This window comes from Schistosoma mansoni, chromosome 3, assembly GCF_000237925.1.
Source record: "Schistosoma mansoni strain Puerto Rico chromosome 3, complete genome".
Classification (NCBI taxonomy): Eukaryota; Metazoa; Platyhelminthes; class Trematoda; order Strigeidida; family Schistosomatidae; genus Schistosoma; species Schistosoma mansoni.
The window spans coordinates 1,145,310-1,162,770 of NC_031497.1; the positions used below are offsets into that span (position 1 = coordinate 1,145,310).

The following is a 17,461-nucleotide window of genomic DNA, read 5'->3' on the forward strand; positions in this document are numbered from 1 at the left end:
TCATATTGATTAGTCAATTTTGTGTGACATATGTATTCGGGATTAGTAGTAACTGGTATTCTACTTTCTGCACAATGGATAAACGGAATATTGAGATAAGATGGTGGTTGGAGGTGGTCAACAGGAAACCCTGAACCCGGGTTTTGTGCTACTTGGCATTCGTCAGCAAAGTGTACCTGTAATCTTGAGGGAACTGATGCTCCCTGACGGATTCGATCCCGTGTCACCCAGCTTCACAGTCAGAGACGTTACCACTTAGCTACTCAGGCCGCGACCGACCTCCTGTAGGACTGGGATGCAATCACGATTGATTGATCATTGAGTGGTGATCAATGTCATACGTGTCAAGTCAACACAGTGCACGCAGTGTCGAGCTACCTAGACTAGTGGCCACATTGCAACTTGATCGATAGCATTTGATCAGCACTAAGAAGGACTTGACACACATGACATTGATCACCATCCAGTGATCAATCAATCGTGAAAACGGAATATTCAATACCGAGACTTATTTAACAGTTCAACTATGTTAATCTATGTTGTTTCAAATATCTATTATTTGATAAGAAAACCTATTTGTCTCATAGTTTTCTAACCAGATTATGTTAGCTCATTCCAATACTTAGTTCTGATTGAAGTTTTATATGTTTCTGGGTTTTTAATTTAGTCTATATTTATTGTACAGTGGTTAAATTAATGTTAAGTGCCAATATGTTCATTGCAACTATTGTAACGTTTAGTGTTGTTGAGTTTTCTGACCTAGATAATTTATTTGAACAGCTTTTATTGTTGTTCTGGACAACATCATCAACTCTTACTTCATGTAGAACTGACCTTTTTAAGTTATTCCACGAGTCTTAAAACAGTTTGTCCTGGTGATTTTGATTGTGTGTTAGTGGTTATCTTCGTAGATTTGATTGTATTCAGCTGTTTTTCTGTGCAAGTTGACTTTTGACCAAGTTATTACTTCATCATTTCCAAATGGATTGATCGATCAGGTCTAAATTAATTAGTCTACTGATCGCTGATTGACTTGAATGCTATGCTTCCAGAAATTCTGTGATATTCTTGGAATTCCCACGATCCAGAATTTTGACGTTCTTCTAGTCGAGATCATCTCTATAGTTGTCTACATGTATTGATATCAGTAATAGCATGTTGTGTCGTCCTACTGATAGTTTGTGTTCATGTATGCATAGGAAGAGGGGATCCACTTTTTTCAGTATAGTATTTATCACAGTCGATGTAATTCAGTTTGTAGAGAATACTGGATCTTGCGCTGTTGTATCTTTTAGTCTGTATAAAATAGAGAGGAGTGATTGTGTCGGTTCATGAGCGATACTAATTTTAAAGGGTTTCAAAATCCTTGTGGTGATTTCTGAGGTGTTTTTCACATTTAAAAGGATTATCTAATTCTCAAGATTCATTCTATGATGATGGATCAAATCCCCAGACACCAGTTTTACAGATAAATTTCTTCCATTTTTCGCCTAGATACCTCTAATCAATCTCTCATTTATTTATTTATTTAAACACCTAAATATTGGTACAAAGGGGCACCAGATATATATGCGCCACACAAAAATTTGTCATTTCATTTAATTGTGTGAGGGCTGTGATACTGCCCAAACTGAAACAGGTGGTTTTCTTAGGGGGACACACCCGGAGCCTTCGACGGAAAGGTCTGATCCACAAGGCGGTGGAGCATCGTAAGGAGATGCAGTCCCATGGTAGCCGGTGTCCAACGATTGATTAATACGCCATTTGTTCCCTCAGGATACTGGAGCCCATGTGCACCATTGGTTTGAAAACAGGATTTTCCAACTCCCCTAGGTGGACTTTCCGTGTTTACCAACCTGGTTAAAGCCACGGACATTCGCTTTTCGTCCTCTCCATTTCATAAACAACAGTAATGCCACGAGAAGGCAGTGAGTAGGACTTCCCTGGCGGAGGTTAGATACGCGTGGCCATATGAGAGCATTTCGAGACGGAAAGCGAACTCCCCCCACTCTCAGCCGTACCAGGCATTCGGGGGCACTTACACAGTGCCCTTATCATGTTCCTTGAAGTAATGTGTTCCAGCCCACTTTATTATTGTATATTATGGCATTACATTGAGTAACAGTTAATATTTTGATGTTTGATCCTGGACAAGTTTTCATGGTGGCTCATAATAATATACCTCATTGGATCTCTGGGTGCATAGTATGGTCTCGTTTGCCATACTAACGTCAACACTTGGAATATCATATAAATACACTTTCTGACTATTTTCGGCAATAACTCACCAGGTGTGTGTTGGTCTTGTAACTTTCGTATTTCGGTTCCACACCATATATCGTACTTACGGACTCCTTTTGTCAACCAAGCTATTGTAAAATAAAACCATGAGACGCGAAATTTCTTCAGGTAGTATGTCTATACTACCATGTGAGAGCATTTGGAGAGGGAGAGCGGACTCTCCCCACTCTCGGCTGTACCAGGGCATTTGGAGGAATCAATCTCTCAGTAATGGTCCTAATGTAGAATATTTCCAGTTTAGAATATGTATATTATTCATGTACACTGATCCTGTAATCACTAAATCCCTTATCAAAAATCCATATTTTATTCTACCATTTTTCTTGTTTTTAGATGTATTATCTATATTCGGTATTCAAGCTATTCTACGAGATATTTGTAGAATTCATCCTATCTTAAAATTATTAACCAATTCTCCTGATGATTATTTTACAACAAATCCATTATATTCTAATTTACAAGGTCCGTTAAATTCTATTTCAAATAATTTAATTAAATTATGTGATACATTAACTAGAAAATCACAAATTAAACGTGAAAATAAATCCGACCTGAAATTAACTAATAATCAATATTTAAAGAAAACTAAACATAAGAATAGCGGTAGTAGTAACAATCGACTAACAGGACAAAATAACCTAGAAACTAATAATATTTATCATGAAAACTTTTCACCAGAATCTTTGTTATTATCGAATATAAAAAAGCAACAACAACAATCGGATAATTTTCTAACAACAAAACAAACTATTCATGATGAAACAAACAATTTACCACCACCATCACCATGTCAGGTATTCAATAGTCACTGTCAAGTTCTACAATGTCAAATTGAATATTTAACGAAGTATCTAAGTGAATTGTGAAGTGTGAATAACTGTCCTATTCATATAGTTATTTATTTTTTTATTCACTACCTAAGCTTTCGATCCTTCTGTTTCATACGTAGAAATTTTATTCATTCCCTCTTGTATTTAACAGAAATTTTTTCCATGTTCATTTGTATAATAAACGATTATTATTATTGTCTTTATAGCCTTCATATTCCTTGAAAGTAACTCAGTCGATGAGGTCATGAATCTTCATCGACTGAGATGGTTAGGCCACGTGTTACGTATGTCTGAACACCGATTACCACGACGTCCTATGCTGACTAGTGTAGGGGATGGTTGGAAAAGAGTTAGGAGTGGTCAAACCAAAAAGTGGCATCAGAGTTTGAAGTTATTAACTTCTAGTCTAAGCCATGTTGGTAGATGCAGACTACTTGGTTGGGGTCCGCATGACTATCGTAACCAATGGTTGGAGACTCTAGGTGACATGGCTCAGAATCGATCACAATAGCGTAGGTGTATACACTCTTTATCTTCCCTTAAACCTTAATATTAAAATTGCTTCATAACTTTCTTCCTTCCTGTACTATATCCTTATATACAATCTTTCTTTCATATATTACCACCACTAAATTAACTACTCTTATGAATCCGGTGTTCATCTTGTTGTGTTAACGAGGTATGGCAACTTGGACCGATGCATATATGTGCCTGGTCCTGACTGTTTGCGTTTTACATTTTGCATAAATTAATTCAAGATTGGATGTATTGTCGATTATTTAGGAGCGGGGGAGTTGAATGTGTTTAAACACATTTTTAAGTCGATATAAACTTCCACTACTCTTAAAATATGTACGATATTGTTAATAGGATAACATTGGGGGCTTCTTTAGTTAAGGAGTATTGGAAGTTATATAGTCTTTTGAATACATTCTTAATTAACAAATTTGATTGAGATCATGAATCGATCGATGTTAGACCACCATTGAAAACCTTGAGGCACTTGACGGCTGTTTCGTCAATTCATCATTTCAATCAAATACTTAACAATCTCCACGACCCCATACTAATAATTACCATGTGCTCACTAGTGACTGGCTCTGTGAAGTAATTCTCGGAGTTCTAGTGAGAAGCATTCACAATTAAAAAATTGTTATAGAGCACCTTGTCTTTTTATTCAAACACTAGAATATAATTCTTGTGGATTAAAAACTTTGTTAAGTGTTGAAAACAGATTGACCAAATACTGTTAATTGTTCTACATTGTCTTGTCCTTCATCTTTTATATCGATATAGTTATTCGTCCTGTAACTATTAAAGGGAAAGCAGCGTTTTTTGTAATTCAAAACAAAAATATAATAATTAGTCAATATCATTTTAACTAATTTACTAGGTACAGTTTCGTGTATTCGGCTTTGCGCCACAGTTTGTTTGAATGGTGGTGATACTATTCAGCTGTTCAAACTAAAGTACGTAGAACGAGACTCTAACTTGTGACTTAGTGATTGAAAGTCGACTGTCGTAACTAGTAAGTCACAACTCTATAATAAGTATCTTTGTAGCTGCTATGTTCAATCGATGGATGCGTCCAAATATGTACGACACAGTGATATAAACAATGAAATGTTTCATCAATCAAAGCAGTAACTAAAATGTACGGATATAGATAATGAAATTCTATCCATGGTCTTTAACACAATGTTATCACTATTTTTAGTGAAATGTATCTCAGCCAAACACATAGATCTAAGTGTGTGCTATTGCATTGCTTTTTGAGATCAGGTTCATTTGGAATACTTAAAGCGCATTAAGTCCCGGAAAAGATGATGCACGCCAACGTTCAGATGAAGTACAAGCCAATAACACTTGATGAGTTTTCTGTAGGATCGGCAAATATAACGATATGTTCGATGTTCAAGAGATAAAAACACAATTAATGGTACGGAAAACTAAACAATAGATAACAGCCTAACTTTTACCTCATGCTTGATAAAATAAACTTCAAACCTACTGAGACTACGTATATGACGGAAAGGCCCCTTCTTCATGCTTATCCAATTATCATTACACATTCTTGATTTCTTATCTGATAATGTTCAGTTTAAGTGAACCTATCGGTGCTGCAATTAGAGACCCATAATGATCAAATGGTCAGCTGGCAGGTTATTGAGCAAACACATCCTCCAGTACGCACAAACCCTGGAAGGGATATTTGTGGGTCTCCCTCGTTTCACTTCATCTCTATCCATACTCACGTTAGAAGTTAACGGGGCCACTTGAGAAAAACATCTCTTATTTCGGAACACCAGCAAATTAATCAGCCCCAGCTGGGTAACGTGCTAGTAAAACTGATTCGGAAGTAACATGTATTTATTTATTAGATACTACAGCAGTAGATCATACTTTTAAGAACTTGTGAAAACATTTCGCCTTCTACTGTAAATTATGGATTGCAGAAATCCAAATACTACGGGAAACTATCCATTATTTTCCCACGTACCCAACTATTAAATTCAGACAAATAAAATCCAAGTTGTCCCTTAGTGTTACCTTTGTATTTTCAGGACTGGTCCAAGTCAACCCCTCAACTGATGATAGGGAGTGAGATGAGCGTATCGATCACTTCACTTATCTCAAAAATCTCACCAGCCCTAGTAGGTTGGTGTTTGACGAAATCTCAGCACAAATTCAGAAAGCTCATTTGGCTTTTGTCAACCTGCATCATCTGTGGCACAGATATGATGTCCGTCTGCCAACCAAAGGACGCGTTTACTGTACAGCAATTCTTCCTGTCCTGCTTTATGGGTTTGAAGTATGGTCATTAGGAGTAGAGAATAATTTGCAGGCTACTAGTATTAAACCATATATGCCTCCGAACCATTTCTCATGTACTTTAGAACCACTGAGTGAACAATTCTTAGGTTAGGAATAGGGTACCAAATAAAGATGGCAAGTCGAATGATGTGGTAGTGAGTCTTTATCGATTGAGGCGGTTAGGACATGTAAAACGAATGCCTAACCTTCGCCTACCTCAACGGGCGATGTTTGCTAGTGTAGGAGTAAATCAGAAAAAAGCTAGGGGTGGTTAAACTAAGACCTGGCGTCAGTCCATGAAGTTACTAACTGTTGGACTGAGCCATGTAAGTACATATTACCTGGTTGATGGTCCGCATGATCATCGTAACCGATCGTTAGACTTTGGATGACACAGCTCACAATCGTTTGCGATGGCGGAGATGCATTCACTTTTAATCTTCCCTTGTATTGGACGCTACTCACGAGATCGTTTGTAAGCAATGTATGGCGGGACGTAGCGTCGAAGTTGCAGAAATTGTTAGAGTGAAGAGTTTTAGTACATCGATAGCACGGAGCTAGCATAGCACGTAAAGACCAGACGAGAAGTCAGTTTAGACTGCAGAACACACCGAAGGATGCGAATGGGTGATTGAAGGCTATGTATTATGTAGATGCTTCGTAACTTCTCATAATAAACATACAATCCCTCAACCCATTGACATATTCTTGAAAACCGAAATCTCTTTTTTCTGTTTTCACCTACTATTTTCTAATACCACTGTTAATGTTACTACTACTATTACCCTAGGATTTGTCTCGCCACGCTGATGTGGTATGGTAACTTAAGATGATGCACATGTGTCATATTTGATGTTGTACATAACTGACTAATTTCCATCCAATCTCTTAAAGACTATGGTACTTCTTTTATTTTATTTACCAAATACAATCTTATGTAGTTGGCTTTGGGCAATACAGACAGACATATTGAACGCAGGTTTTAGTATAAATGTGCTTTAAATAAATTTCTTATACCATTTTAGCATGACGAGATGAAATTACCAAAATACATAGCAAATGAGTCAAGATAATATAGTAGCAATTATAATGAGGAAGATTAAATATCGGGAATATGGTTTCAAAAGACAGAATGAAACGATGTGTGAAGGAATACTGGAATTCAATGTCTAGAAGATAGTGAGTGCATCTACGCCGTTGTGACCGATTTCGAGCCACGTCATAAATTGATACCTATTTTTCATTCGGCCTACTTCATTACTACCAAAAGTCGGGTATCGATATAGGTAATCATCAATCATACGTATTAATGGACGGTTCCTCAAACCGAAGTATGTGGAGAAAGGGATTGAAACCCACTCTATTTAAAAGATAAGTGCTTTAATCATTTGGTCAGTGTGTGATGTGCAAGACTCGGCGCCAGTTTACTATCGTAATTTTAGTAAGCCGATAAGTTTATAGATTAAATCGCCAATACATAAAGTAAAACTTGAACAGAAGAAAAACAACGATCTATAAAACTACAAACTTCACTTGTTTTTTTTAACTAGGTAAATTCTTTTTCGATTTTAAATATACATATTACGTATATATATGTACGTTGGATTTATTCACAGGATATAAGGGGAAAAAAGGTTTTATTTAAAACGAATAATGATATAGCACGCGTTAGAACGAATGACAAAAAAATCTAAATGGACAAACAATTGAATATATATCAAGATGAGAAAAAAGAAACAAGGTCCGAATAGTGATTTACAGGGGTTTCAGCGGAGAAACAACGGAAAGTTATTTCTTGTACGCATACATAAAAAATTCAATGGTAAAGTAACTACAGTTTGTTTGTTTGTTTTACCAGGAAAGATATGCGTAGAAGTGTCTGTGGTGAAAGTCAAGTGTGAAATTTTAAGATAAAAATTCAGTTTACTGGATTATTTTTCTTCACACCATTCATTTTCTTTTTTAACCTAAAAGAACAATCAAACATGAAAAAATAGATAGTAAATCATTGAACAAAGAAATGATTTATTCATATGTACTACAGACAAGTGGATCAGTGACTTAATGATTAAAGCGTCTAACTTTAAGCCATTTATCTCCAGGTTTGAACCTTGTTCCACATACTTCATTTTTGGCAACCGGGGGGAGTATCACTAGCCTCCACATTTGGAGTATGGCTCATAGCCAGCTTAAGAAAAAATAGATATGGGGCTTTAACCTTTGGTGGTAGATACGTTTGACCCCTGAATCTATCCCCTAAAGTGTATGACTGCTGAAATATTGTCAGTAGGTATTTATTTTGATTGTACAGTGTGATATTTTGAGTTCAGTTAACTTATCTGCGTATCTAAGAGTATTCACCCCATTTATTGAACGAATTACTACTAAATCTCTCTTAATCATCACTTATAACAAAACATTGTCATTTCTAAGGAAGTATTAAATGGACGTTTTCTTCTTTGCATACAGATAGATGTGACCTGATTTGAATATAAGCTGTTGGCAATAAGATGAGAAACAGTAATGGATAGGCAAATTAATAAGTATAATGAGTTAAACGGCTCCACCAAAGTAGCTAACTATTCTGAACAAAATTGTGAAGTAATTAAGACTATGTTGTATATTGTTGTTTTCTATAGATTTAGGGTTGGTGGATCAAAGAGATAAAGGGCTAGTTCCCCTCCCAAATGTCCTAGCAAAAGAACCTTATTTAAAAATAGATAAAAATTGTTCGGATTAGGCAACTTAATAATGGTTACGGCATTGGAAAATAATACATTGTGAACATGCAATAATTAGCTTCTAAATAACTTTCCCAACAGTAAAAACTATTATAACGAACTGATGAGACGGCAATTAAGTTGATGATATTCACTGATGATTGCATCAACAGGCTGGTAAACATGAGGTCATGAATGATGAAGTGTGTTCACAAATGGTTACTTAAAAGATATTACAAAGGGGTGTAATGCCTGTTTAGTGATTATCAACATGAGGTATTAATGACTTTTATGGGACGGATATGTTCTCTTAAACGTAAAATCACGTATTTTATAGACACCAAAGTAGTATCGTATTATTGAGTCAAGAAATGAACTATAAAATTATGTATGCAAAGCTTGCTAGTATCTCAAATGGTTTTTGAAAGGATAGTCAGTGAGACCATAATTTATGGAGGACCTTTGGGCGACGCTAAGTTGACCTTGAGAATGCCCACCTTCCAACTAGGACTAAATGAGGTTTATAAACCAGTATGAGGATTTAAAATTAGGATTTACAGTTGATGGTAAGGGTTAGGAACTATATTTAAGGTTTCTACCACGAACTGACACTAGCTGAAATGCCAAAAATATTATTTAGTCAAATGAGTGAATTTCACTCCAAAATTCAAGACCTTTCATCGTAAATGTGATTGGTTCGTCCGTTAATTATAGTCTCGCCGAATATTTCCGCCAAGTCACCGGTATATTATGGATGTAAGTCTACAACTACACGCTTACTTGTTCTTCCTCCTGGGGTGTGAAATCACACTTAATATTGAAGGTTTTTCGTATTTCTTCTGGTGTTTTCCCTTTGATCATGTTAGCTACAGTTTTACAGCATACATCCAAGAGTCCCCTAATATCGAGATAGTTGGCTGCTAGCATCAACTCAAACAATGTTCCTTGATCGACACGAAGAAACTCTTGGTCCCAACTAGGAATATCGTCTGTACGACGTTCTTTGTTTTCGTCATCTTCCTGGGGTGGTGGATCGTCTTTGTGATAGGTGCACCACTGAATAACTTTACGCAGAATTCCAGCATTAACATTTGGGAGGGGAACTGGCTCTTCATCTCCTTGCTCCTCCAACCCTAAATCTATAAAAAACAAAAATATACAACATAATCTTAATTACTTCATAATTTTGTTCAGAATAATTAGTTGTTTTGGTGGTTATGCATACGGATATCTAAATATCTAAACTTTACAAGCGCAATAGGGGCATAACCACAGTCTCATTTTCATTATAATTGGTGAATAAAGTGTACTTCATGTACTAGGATATTGCAGAACCTGACAATTCCATGTTAGTTTGAAAAATTAAGAAACCATGATTAAGTCTATCGAGAAACATTTTGTATGTGCCCCCGAAAAACTGCACTCTATGGAGCTGACAGAGCTTTTACAAGTGGAAAAGTCACTCGTAAATCTGGAAATAACAGTCACATTATTAGTGTTACGACTTGTGGCCAGTTAATATATCACGTGATAAGGTAGCCAAACAAAATACGACTTATACAATCTAAACACTGTGCCACAACAATGACGTATTGACTAATCTGAGCGACCTAGCGTCTTTATTAACCCTTTTCTTCTTGACCCTGCCTGTTGAGTTCAGAACGCCAATAACAGCTCCCGCTGTACGAATCACATATTTCAAACAGACTTGGCTTATATACAAGCCGACCAGACCACATCATACCATAAATAAAAAATAACAATTGTACAAGATCAAGCCAAAAAGTGGCTGCAATTGTGAGAGACTAGAATTAATAAAATGGGAATAACTTAAGAATAGTAAATCTTATAATAATAGTCTATAAGTCAAAATAAAGCTTATAATAAGCGGAATACAAATATACATAATCTAGTTACTCAATAGTTATACAATAAGGATATATGTATGTCAAGTGATTTTGCCAGCTCTAGGTTATGAATACAACCGTTTATCGCAACTGAATATTGAGTATTTAATGAGATTCACAAACCAACACTTTTTGCACATGAACTAGGGACAACATCCCTCAAAGAAGTATGTTAGTTTACACTGAACAGGAGTGTTGAAAAATGCAATGAGTGCGACATAAGCTGATTATCAACCGTGCTCGGAAAACTAGATAATATCGTACCGAATATTGTTAAACGTCTGAGAAACTGACCGGCGATTAGTAGGTTAAATTTACTAAAGTTTGCGAATGCATAGACTGCATAAAATAAACTCCTCGCTATGAATGAAAATAATCATTATTTAGCACTTTTTAAGTTATGACATTCAATCGTACACACTTCATTACTAACTAGGTGACTCGAACAGGAGTAAAGAAGACTGAGTTACAAATGTAGTGCTTTGTAGTCACCAAGTCTGGTGACAAGAAGTCTGTGACCATTAGCTAGGTCTTAGAAAATAACAAGAACGTGATAATGGTCAGGTGTTCATACCGATATTCAAAAACTGTCAATGTTTCAAACCCAGCAAAGAAGAATCGTCTACTAGAGGAGCATCTGTGAGAAGTCTACTAGTCGTAAAGCCTTATAGAGAAACACCTGAGGTGGAGTAAAGAAACATGTGATTTTGTTATTAAACAGAAGTGGAGTTTGTTAGGGTTTTTAGATCTCTTCACTATGAAGGAAGTATGGTAGTACAGACATGCTACCTGAAGAAATTTCGCGTCTCATGGTTTTATTTTACAATAGCTTGGTTGACAAAAGGAGTCCGTAAGTACGATATATGGTGTGGAACCGAAATACGAAAGTTACAAGACCAACACACACCTGGTGAGTTATCGCCGAAAAATAGTCAGAAAGTGTATTTTTATGGTATTCCAAGTGTTGACGTTAGTATGGCAAACGAGACCATACTATGCACCCAGAGATCCAATGAGGTATATTATTATGAGCCACCATGAAAACTTGTCCAGGATCAAACATCAAAACATTAACAGTTACTCAGTGTAATGCCATAATATACAATAATAAAGTGGGCTGGAACACATTACTTCAAGGAACATGATAAGAGCACTGTGTAAGTGCCCCCGAATGCCTGGTACGGTCGAGGGTGTGGAGTCAGCTCTCTCCACGTGCTTTCACATGGTCACGTGCATACAACTACGGTCAGGGAAGTCCTACCCAGTTCCTTCTCGTAGCGGTGTTATGTAAATGAGAGAACGAAATGCGAATGTCCTGGGCTTTACCCGGATTGGTGGATACGGAGGATCCATCTAGGACAGTTAGAAAACCTCTATTCCTAACCAGTGGTGCACATGGGTTCCATGATCCTGAGGAAACGAATGGTGTGTGAACCTATTGTTGGTCACCGGTTACCATAGGATTGAATCACTTAACGTTGCTATACTGCCATGTGGATTGGACCTTTAGGTCAAAGGCCCAGGGAGTGGTCCCCTAAGAAAACAAACTGCTTCGGTTTGGTCACCCGAGTAGTCTCACAACCGTCACACAAATCAATGATAACTGCTACTGGCCTAATTGTCATTGTGTGGCGCATATGTATTTGGTGTCCCCTTGTACCAATGTTTGTGTTCGAATAAATGAACAAATCCCATCATTACACAAACCTAGTACGTTGATTTCCCGAACAAAGGACAGAAAGGTGCGTCGAGAGAGAACACACTAGGATAGATAGAATTATAGTTTATGGACAAACCAACCACATTTACGATGAAAGGTCTTGAATTTTGGAGTGAAATTCACTCATTTGACTAAATAATATTTTTGGCATTTCAGCTAGTGTCAGTTCGTGGTAGAAACCTTAAATATAGTTCCTAACCCTTACCATCAACTGTAAATCCTAATTTTAAATCCTCATACTGGTTTATAAACCTCATTTAGTCCTAGTTGGAAGGTGGGCATTCTCAAGGTCAACTTAGCGTCGCCCAAAGGTCCTCCATAAATTATAGTCTCGTTGAAATAATTTAAGGGCTTAACAAATACGGAATTAAAAAGCTCAACTTAGTGAGGGACAATAACTTACGCTAACTGATATTCTACAGAACTGTGGCAAAGACTATGCCCATGCCCAATCTTCCTATTTAGGGTGAATTTTGAGGTTTTCTCAAACTTTGTGGATTTTACCCAGACCGTAGGTTATTTCGAAGCCTTTTCTCATTTCCCTAAAGTCTTCTAAGCATTTACGCCAAAAGTTACCCAAGACAAACAAAAAAATTTCCACGGTAGGGGGGTTGGATGATGATAACACCACAAGCCTACAGATAAATGTACCAAGCAGAAATGTGAACCTCCAGGAAAACATAACCGTCCTAAATTGACGTAACATAACTGTACAGAAACAGCTCCTTAACAAGCCGTTCTAAGCATTTACATGAGCAAAAAAGTTGAGTTAGAGTTAACTAGCAAAGTTATGATGTGCAACTACTTTCTTACCATCCAACATGGTTTTGATGGTAACGGATTGTTTTGCGATAGCCACATCTATATCGAAAACCTCCCCATCCGAACTAGCAAGTTTGATCGACGGCATCTTGGATATATTGTAGCAACCGCGGTAACCTCAGCAATCTGCACTTCCTCATATCATTGATCAACTAAAACAACTGTAGAGCTTCAAAATAGCATGGTGCGAGTCAAAACACTTTTGGCGTTAACGTCCTTGTGTAAAGGGGACATTCTCTTGTTTTTGTAGTCTACTGTGACACACATCATATATATCAGATAGGATGATTGTATTAGATTTGTCAGTTGGTGGCGGGATGTTTTTTCATCCTTCAGTTCTCACCAGTAGGTACAGGATGTCAATTGACCTACATCAATCTGTGCAATTTGTTGTACTGTGAAATTCCGACCTCGCTTTTAACGTCTCAACAGAAAATGCTGATGTAACATGTTCTTGTAGAGAATACCAATAATTCAACACAATGTGTGAAAAACAGAACTCCATGAGTAAACGATTTAATCTCGAATTATAGACTTTCTTTGAATGTCTTCTCAAATGATTAGTCTCAGACAAAAGTTAAAGATAAGACATAATAATACCAAGATCATCATTCAATATGAGGTAAGCAGCATTCGTTCACCCCGTAACTTGCAATAAGGTAAAGGAAATAGTTGGGACATCTCAGTTTGTCTTCATAAAGCAGGCGTTAGGGAGATGTAGATTAAATCAAGGCATTTCCAAGCGGAATTTTGTTGCGGCACGATAACTGTCTATATCTTAATCAATAAGAACTAATGTATACTTAGAGAAGACTCTAAACTCTTCATATGTAAAACTTATAGTTATGCCGTTTTTCTTATTGTGCTGCTTACTTCCCAGCAACCTTGCTTCCTGTCCAACAGTCTCCTGACTTGAGGACTTGCCGGACGAAGCGGTGTTCAAGAATACCAAACAACAAGAGTAGTTTGGTTGTAATAGGAGGTTTTATATCAATAGGTCAGAGAGACCTTTTACTATTTTAGTCCCTCGCCGTTGGACTTATTCTAGAATATCCGTCTCATAACTGAAACAAGGGCTCACTGCTTGAATCACATATTCTAAATGAGGCTGCGAAAATATCGGGTATAATACTTACCGATATGGCTTAAACCTTCTGGAATTGGCTATAATCATACAACTAGGTGGTCATTCATCTAGTTACAAGCATTTAAAGTATGAGAAGGGCAGCTAATGTAAAATCCAACCGTGTAACCTGGAAAATAAGCATAAATGACTAAAGTGAGATAATCGAAAGATAAGCGATAAAGGAAGTCAGCAAAAAGTGGGATGATTGGTAACAAAGAACATATGAGCCGACGTTACGAAAACTTGATTGATCACTTCTTATTAAACAGTTTTAAAAGTGCTCCCTTGTGGTACCGCTTTACTGTGGTGACCAGAATCATTGTCGGTTATAGCTTAAGACCAAAATGTCGATTGTTTTCCGAGGTCGAGAGAGGGAGTCAAATTCTTAGTTCAGAAACTCCCTCCAGTGCACACTCTATATCTTTTCTGAAAAAAACGCATCTAAGTAAGGTAAAGAAGTTCCTTTAATATTATAAACTTCAGAGAGACTTTACATACATTGAAAAGATTAGAAAAAATGATTGATCGTGTAACATAACGAATGGCTTGATGATACCTCCAAAGTGTCTTATTTTACAGTGTTTCTACTTCTTGAATTTTCCGCTCTATCTTCTATATGTAGAATTCTGTCTAGGATTTACCCACATTTCCCTCTGTTCTTCAACTAAACGTCATTTAATTAAATTTGTTTGAGATCTGCCTTTATTTCATCCTTTCTCTGTATGATGCTGGGCAACTGGTAATATCTTGTGTAACTGAACTAATGGTTCCAGCCTGTAGCAGTTGATCATCACTGCTATTTGGCTGTTTGTTAGAAACGTTTGCCGACCGAATTCGTTCTTGTGGATTGAAACTTGATCCTATTTTGTTCGGAAAACTCTTGCTGATTCTTGGGTACTTAGTTGGAGCATCTAGTGCCGGTTTTCGTCTGTATAGTAAATTATTTTATACTAGAAAGAATTCCGACTGTATAGTGGCCGAACTTTATTGTTTAGGTATTTTGTAGTGCTTCGATATGATCATTTATCATATTATTAGCACGCGAACATCGCACAAACTGTGTTTTTTTAATATAATCGTTGACAGCGAATGATTCAAATGACCTCCGTACTCTATTTAAATGAATAAAGTATTTTGGCCTGATAGACTAGTTCTTTGTGTCGTTGAACAGTCTGCTGTGTTTAGACTAAACTTTTGTTTCTCAGTCGTAACTGACAATGCATCAATGTATACGCGTTTGCTTGCCTTTTATGTAGTGCAGGCTAATACTGAGAACTTTTCGTGAATACTACACAAAGCGCACTTCATCTGTGAGCGAGCAGCACAACATTTACATCAGAAACCATAGAATACTGACATATCTTTCCTAGAACCAACTGTCTGAACTTTTCCCATCGCTTATTCTTTAACCATATTCAGGTAATTTGGAATTGTGTTGTAGTCTTAACATGTCCAGTGGATAACTGTAACTCGAAGCGAACAACGCAAATTGGAACCAGGAAACTAGGAATTTAAGAGGGTCAACAAGAAATATGGGAAATATCCTTGGGGTCGAAACACCTGAGTCTTTTGCCTGTACATGCTCTCCAGGATTTCCTGAACAATCCTTTGCCTTTGGAATACACTCAAAGACGATGTAGTATTGAACCAATAAAGTTCATGTGATATACTTTTATGCCGGCGGCCTTTTACCTGATAGTGGATCATATTCGTGATGAAATTCTAGCCTTTCCTGTTAATTCTCTAATTTGGCCACTTATAAACTCCCCTTTTAGGATTGTGAATAGGTTGATTTTGTTGCGTCATACCGGCGATTACCTTAAGTCTAATGACGAATAAGACCTATAGCAAACCAGTGTACAAAGGGTAAATAACGAACACCGCAAAATTGATAAATTTGTATATTGGCAATCCCAAATCTTGTCATCTCATGTTTAACATAAAATATTCATCCTGACACGACATAAATATATTTGTTTCTGAATTAAGGTTTCTAGTTTCTGTACTTCAAGACGATATTTGTCTGGATAGCTTAGTGCTGAACATATGAATCTAGTTTTTACGTCGTGAAACTCGTTATTCTTTAATTATTCATCTGACTTTTTCATCATTCACGTACGTGTAAACGAGATCTGTTCATCTTATCCATGTATATCAAACATATCATGATTACTCATTTCACTCTCGGAATGCTATACTTTGGATTATGTATAGCCTTCAGTTGGACGTTAGGTATTCGTCCTTTAACATAGCTAGATTAAAACATAATAGTTGGGTTGACACGGCTCTAGTCATACGGGTTCTAAACATAAACTGTACGAGAAATCTAGACGTATATCACCACCAGGCTATTCATCCAAAAGAATTACTCAGTAATAGGCAAAATACCTTGAAGATATATACATTGGCCTTCAGTGAATACGAGTTAATTACTTCTGAAACAGAAAAAAACTTTTCAAAAACCTAGGATAATTATATTACCGTTTCGCGGTAATTCAGTTCAGTTAAACGGTGAAAATTCAAGACGAAAAAGTAATATGACAACCACCCAGTTTGAGAATAACTAAATCAAAATTAATACAGCCCATAAAAAATTTACAGATTAAGAAGTTACACTAAAAAAATTAAGTCATGAGTACGATGAAATATGAAAACTTCATCTGGGAACAACAATAGGTAGAATGTTCAGATAAATAAATTAATTAGGACAATTTTTTATTTAAATGTGAAAGCAAAGGGTTATTGTTGTGCAAAAACATTTACATGGAGGGATTTTCAAAAATGACCCCACATAAACATGCCAACCTGTAAGGAAAAAGATTTTACGGCTTTAATGATCACTTGTTCATTTCTTAACTGACCACATCACTCGCCTTAACACTATTTCACTGTGCCTTTGATATATATACTTGGGATATATGAAGTTTTCTGAAGCACTTGTACTAGGATACTGTGATAGATTGACTATGATGTTAGACGAATCTGATTCCAACTCGTGACCCTGCTATACGTATGTGATTACTAAACTATTCAGACGTAATAGCGTCTACGGCTGTCGACTGTTACAAAAATGGAAATCAAATTAGGAGATAATTGTGTAGTTTAGGCCCACAATATTGGCAGACCAAACGCGGGAGGCAAGACGGAAGTGTATAAATTTATATAATCCATTTACTCAATCCAATAATATAGTCGTGGCAACGTGCACATGTATGTAAAAC

The 17,461-nt window shown here is 36.6% G+C and overlaps 2 protein-coding genes across 2 annotated transcripts in view; one reads left to right on the top strand and one right to left on the bottom strand.

Moving 5' to 3' along the window:
* Positions 1-3,330, top strand: part of Smp_150470 (hypothetical protein) — a gene marked incomplete at its 5' end in the record, with an annotated part of 31,063 nt that extends 27,733 nt beyond the window's left edge. The window contains one exon of the mRNA XM_018798843.1: positions 2,635-3,330. Coding sequence (XP_018650691.1) covers positions 2,635-3,167 — 533 coding nt within the window. The 3' untranslated portion in view covers positions 3,168-3,330. The remainder of the gene's footprint in view (positions 1-2,634) is intronic.
* Positions 3,331-7,456: 4,126 nt separating this feature from the next.
* Smp_052910 (skp1-related) lies at positions 7,457-13,244 on the bottom strand. Its single transcript, XM_018798844.1, has 3 exons — positions 13,106-13,244; positions 9,446-9,804; positions 7,457-7,912 (listed from the first exon to the last, which is right to left on the bottom strand). Exons 1-3 carry the CDS (start codon positions 13,200-13,202, stop codon positions 7,877-7,879), a joined length of 492 nt encoding a protein of 163 aa, XP_018650692.1. The 5' UTR covers positions 13,203-13,244; the 3' UTR covers positions 7,457-7,876.
* Positions 13,245-17,461: the final 4,217 nt, after the last annotated feature.

Excerpts from the sequence above, each read along its gene's own strand:
- Smp_052910 (XM_018798844.1), bottom strand. The coding sequence starts at position 13,202 with ATGCCGTCGATCAAACTTGCTAGTTCGGATGGGGAGGTTTTCGATATA. Across the intron at positions 9,805-13,105 it reads CATCAAAACCATGTTGGATG|ATTTAGGGTTGGAGGAGCAA; the intron begins GTAAGAAAGTAG and ends TGTTTTTTATAG. Across the intron at positions 7,913-9,445 it reads CACCCCAGGAGGAAGAACAA|GTTAAAAAAGAAAATGAATG; the intron begins GTAAGCGTGTAG and ends TTGTTCTTTTAG.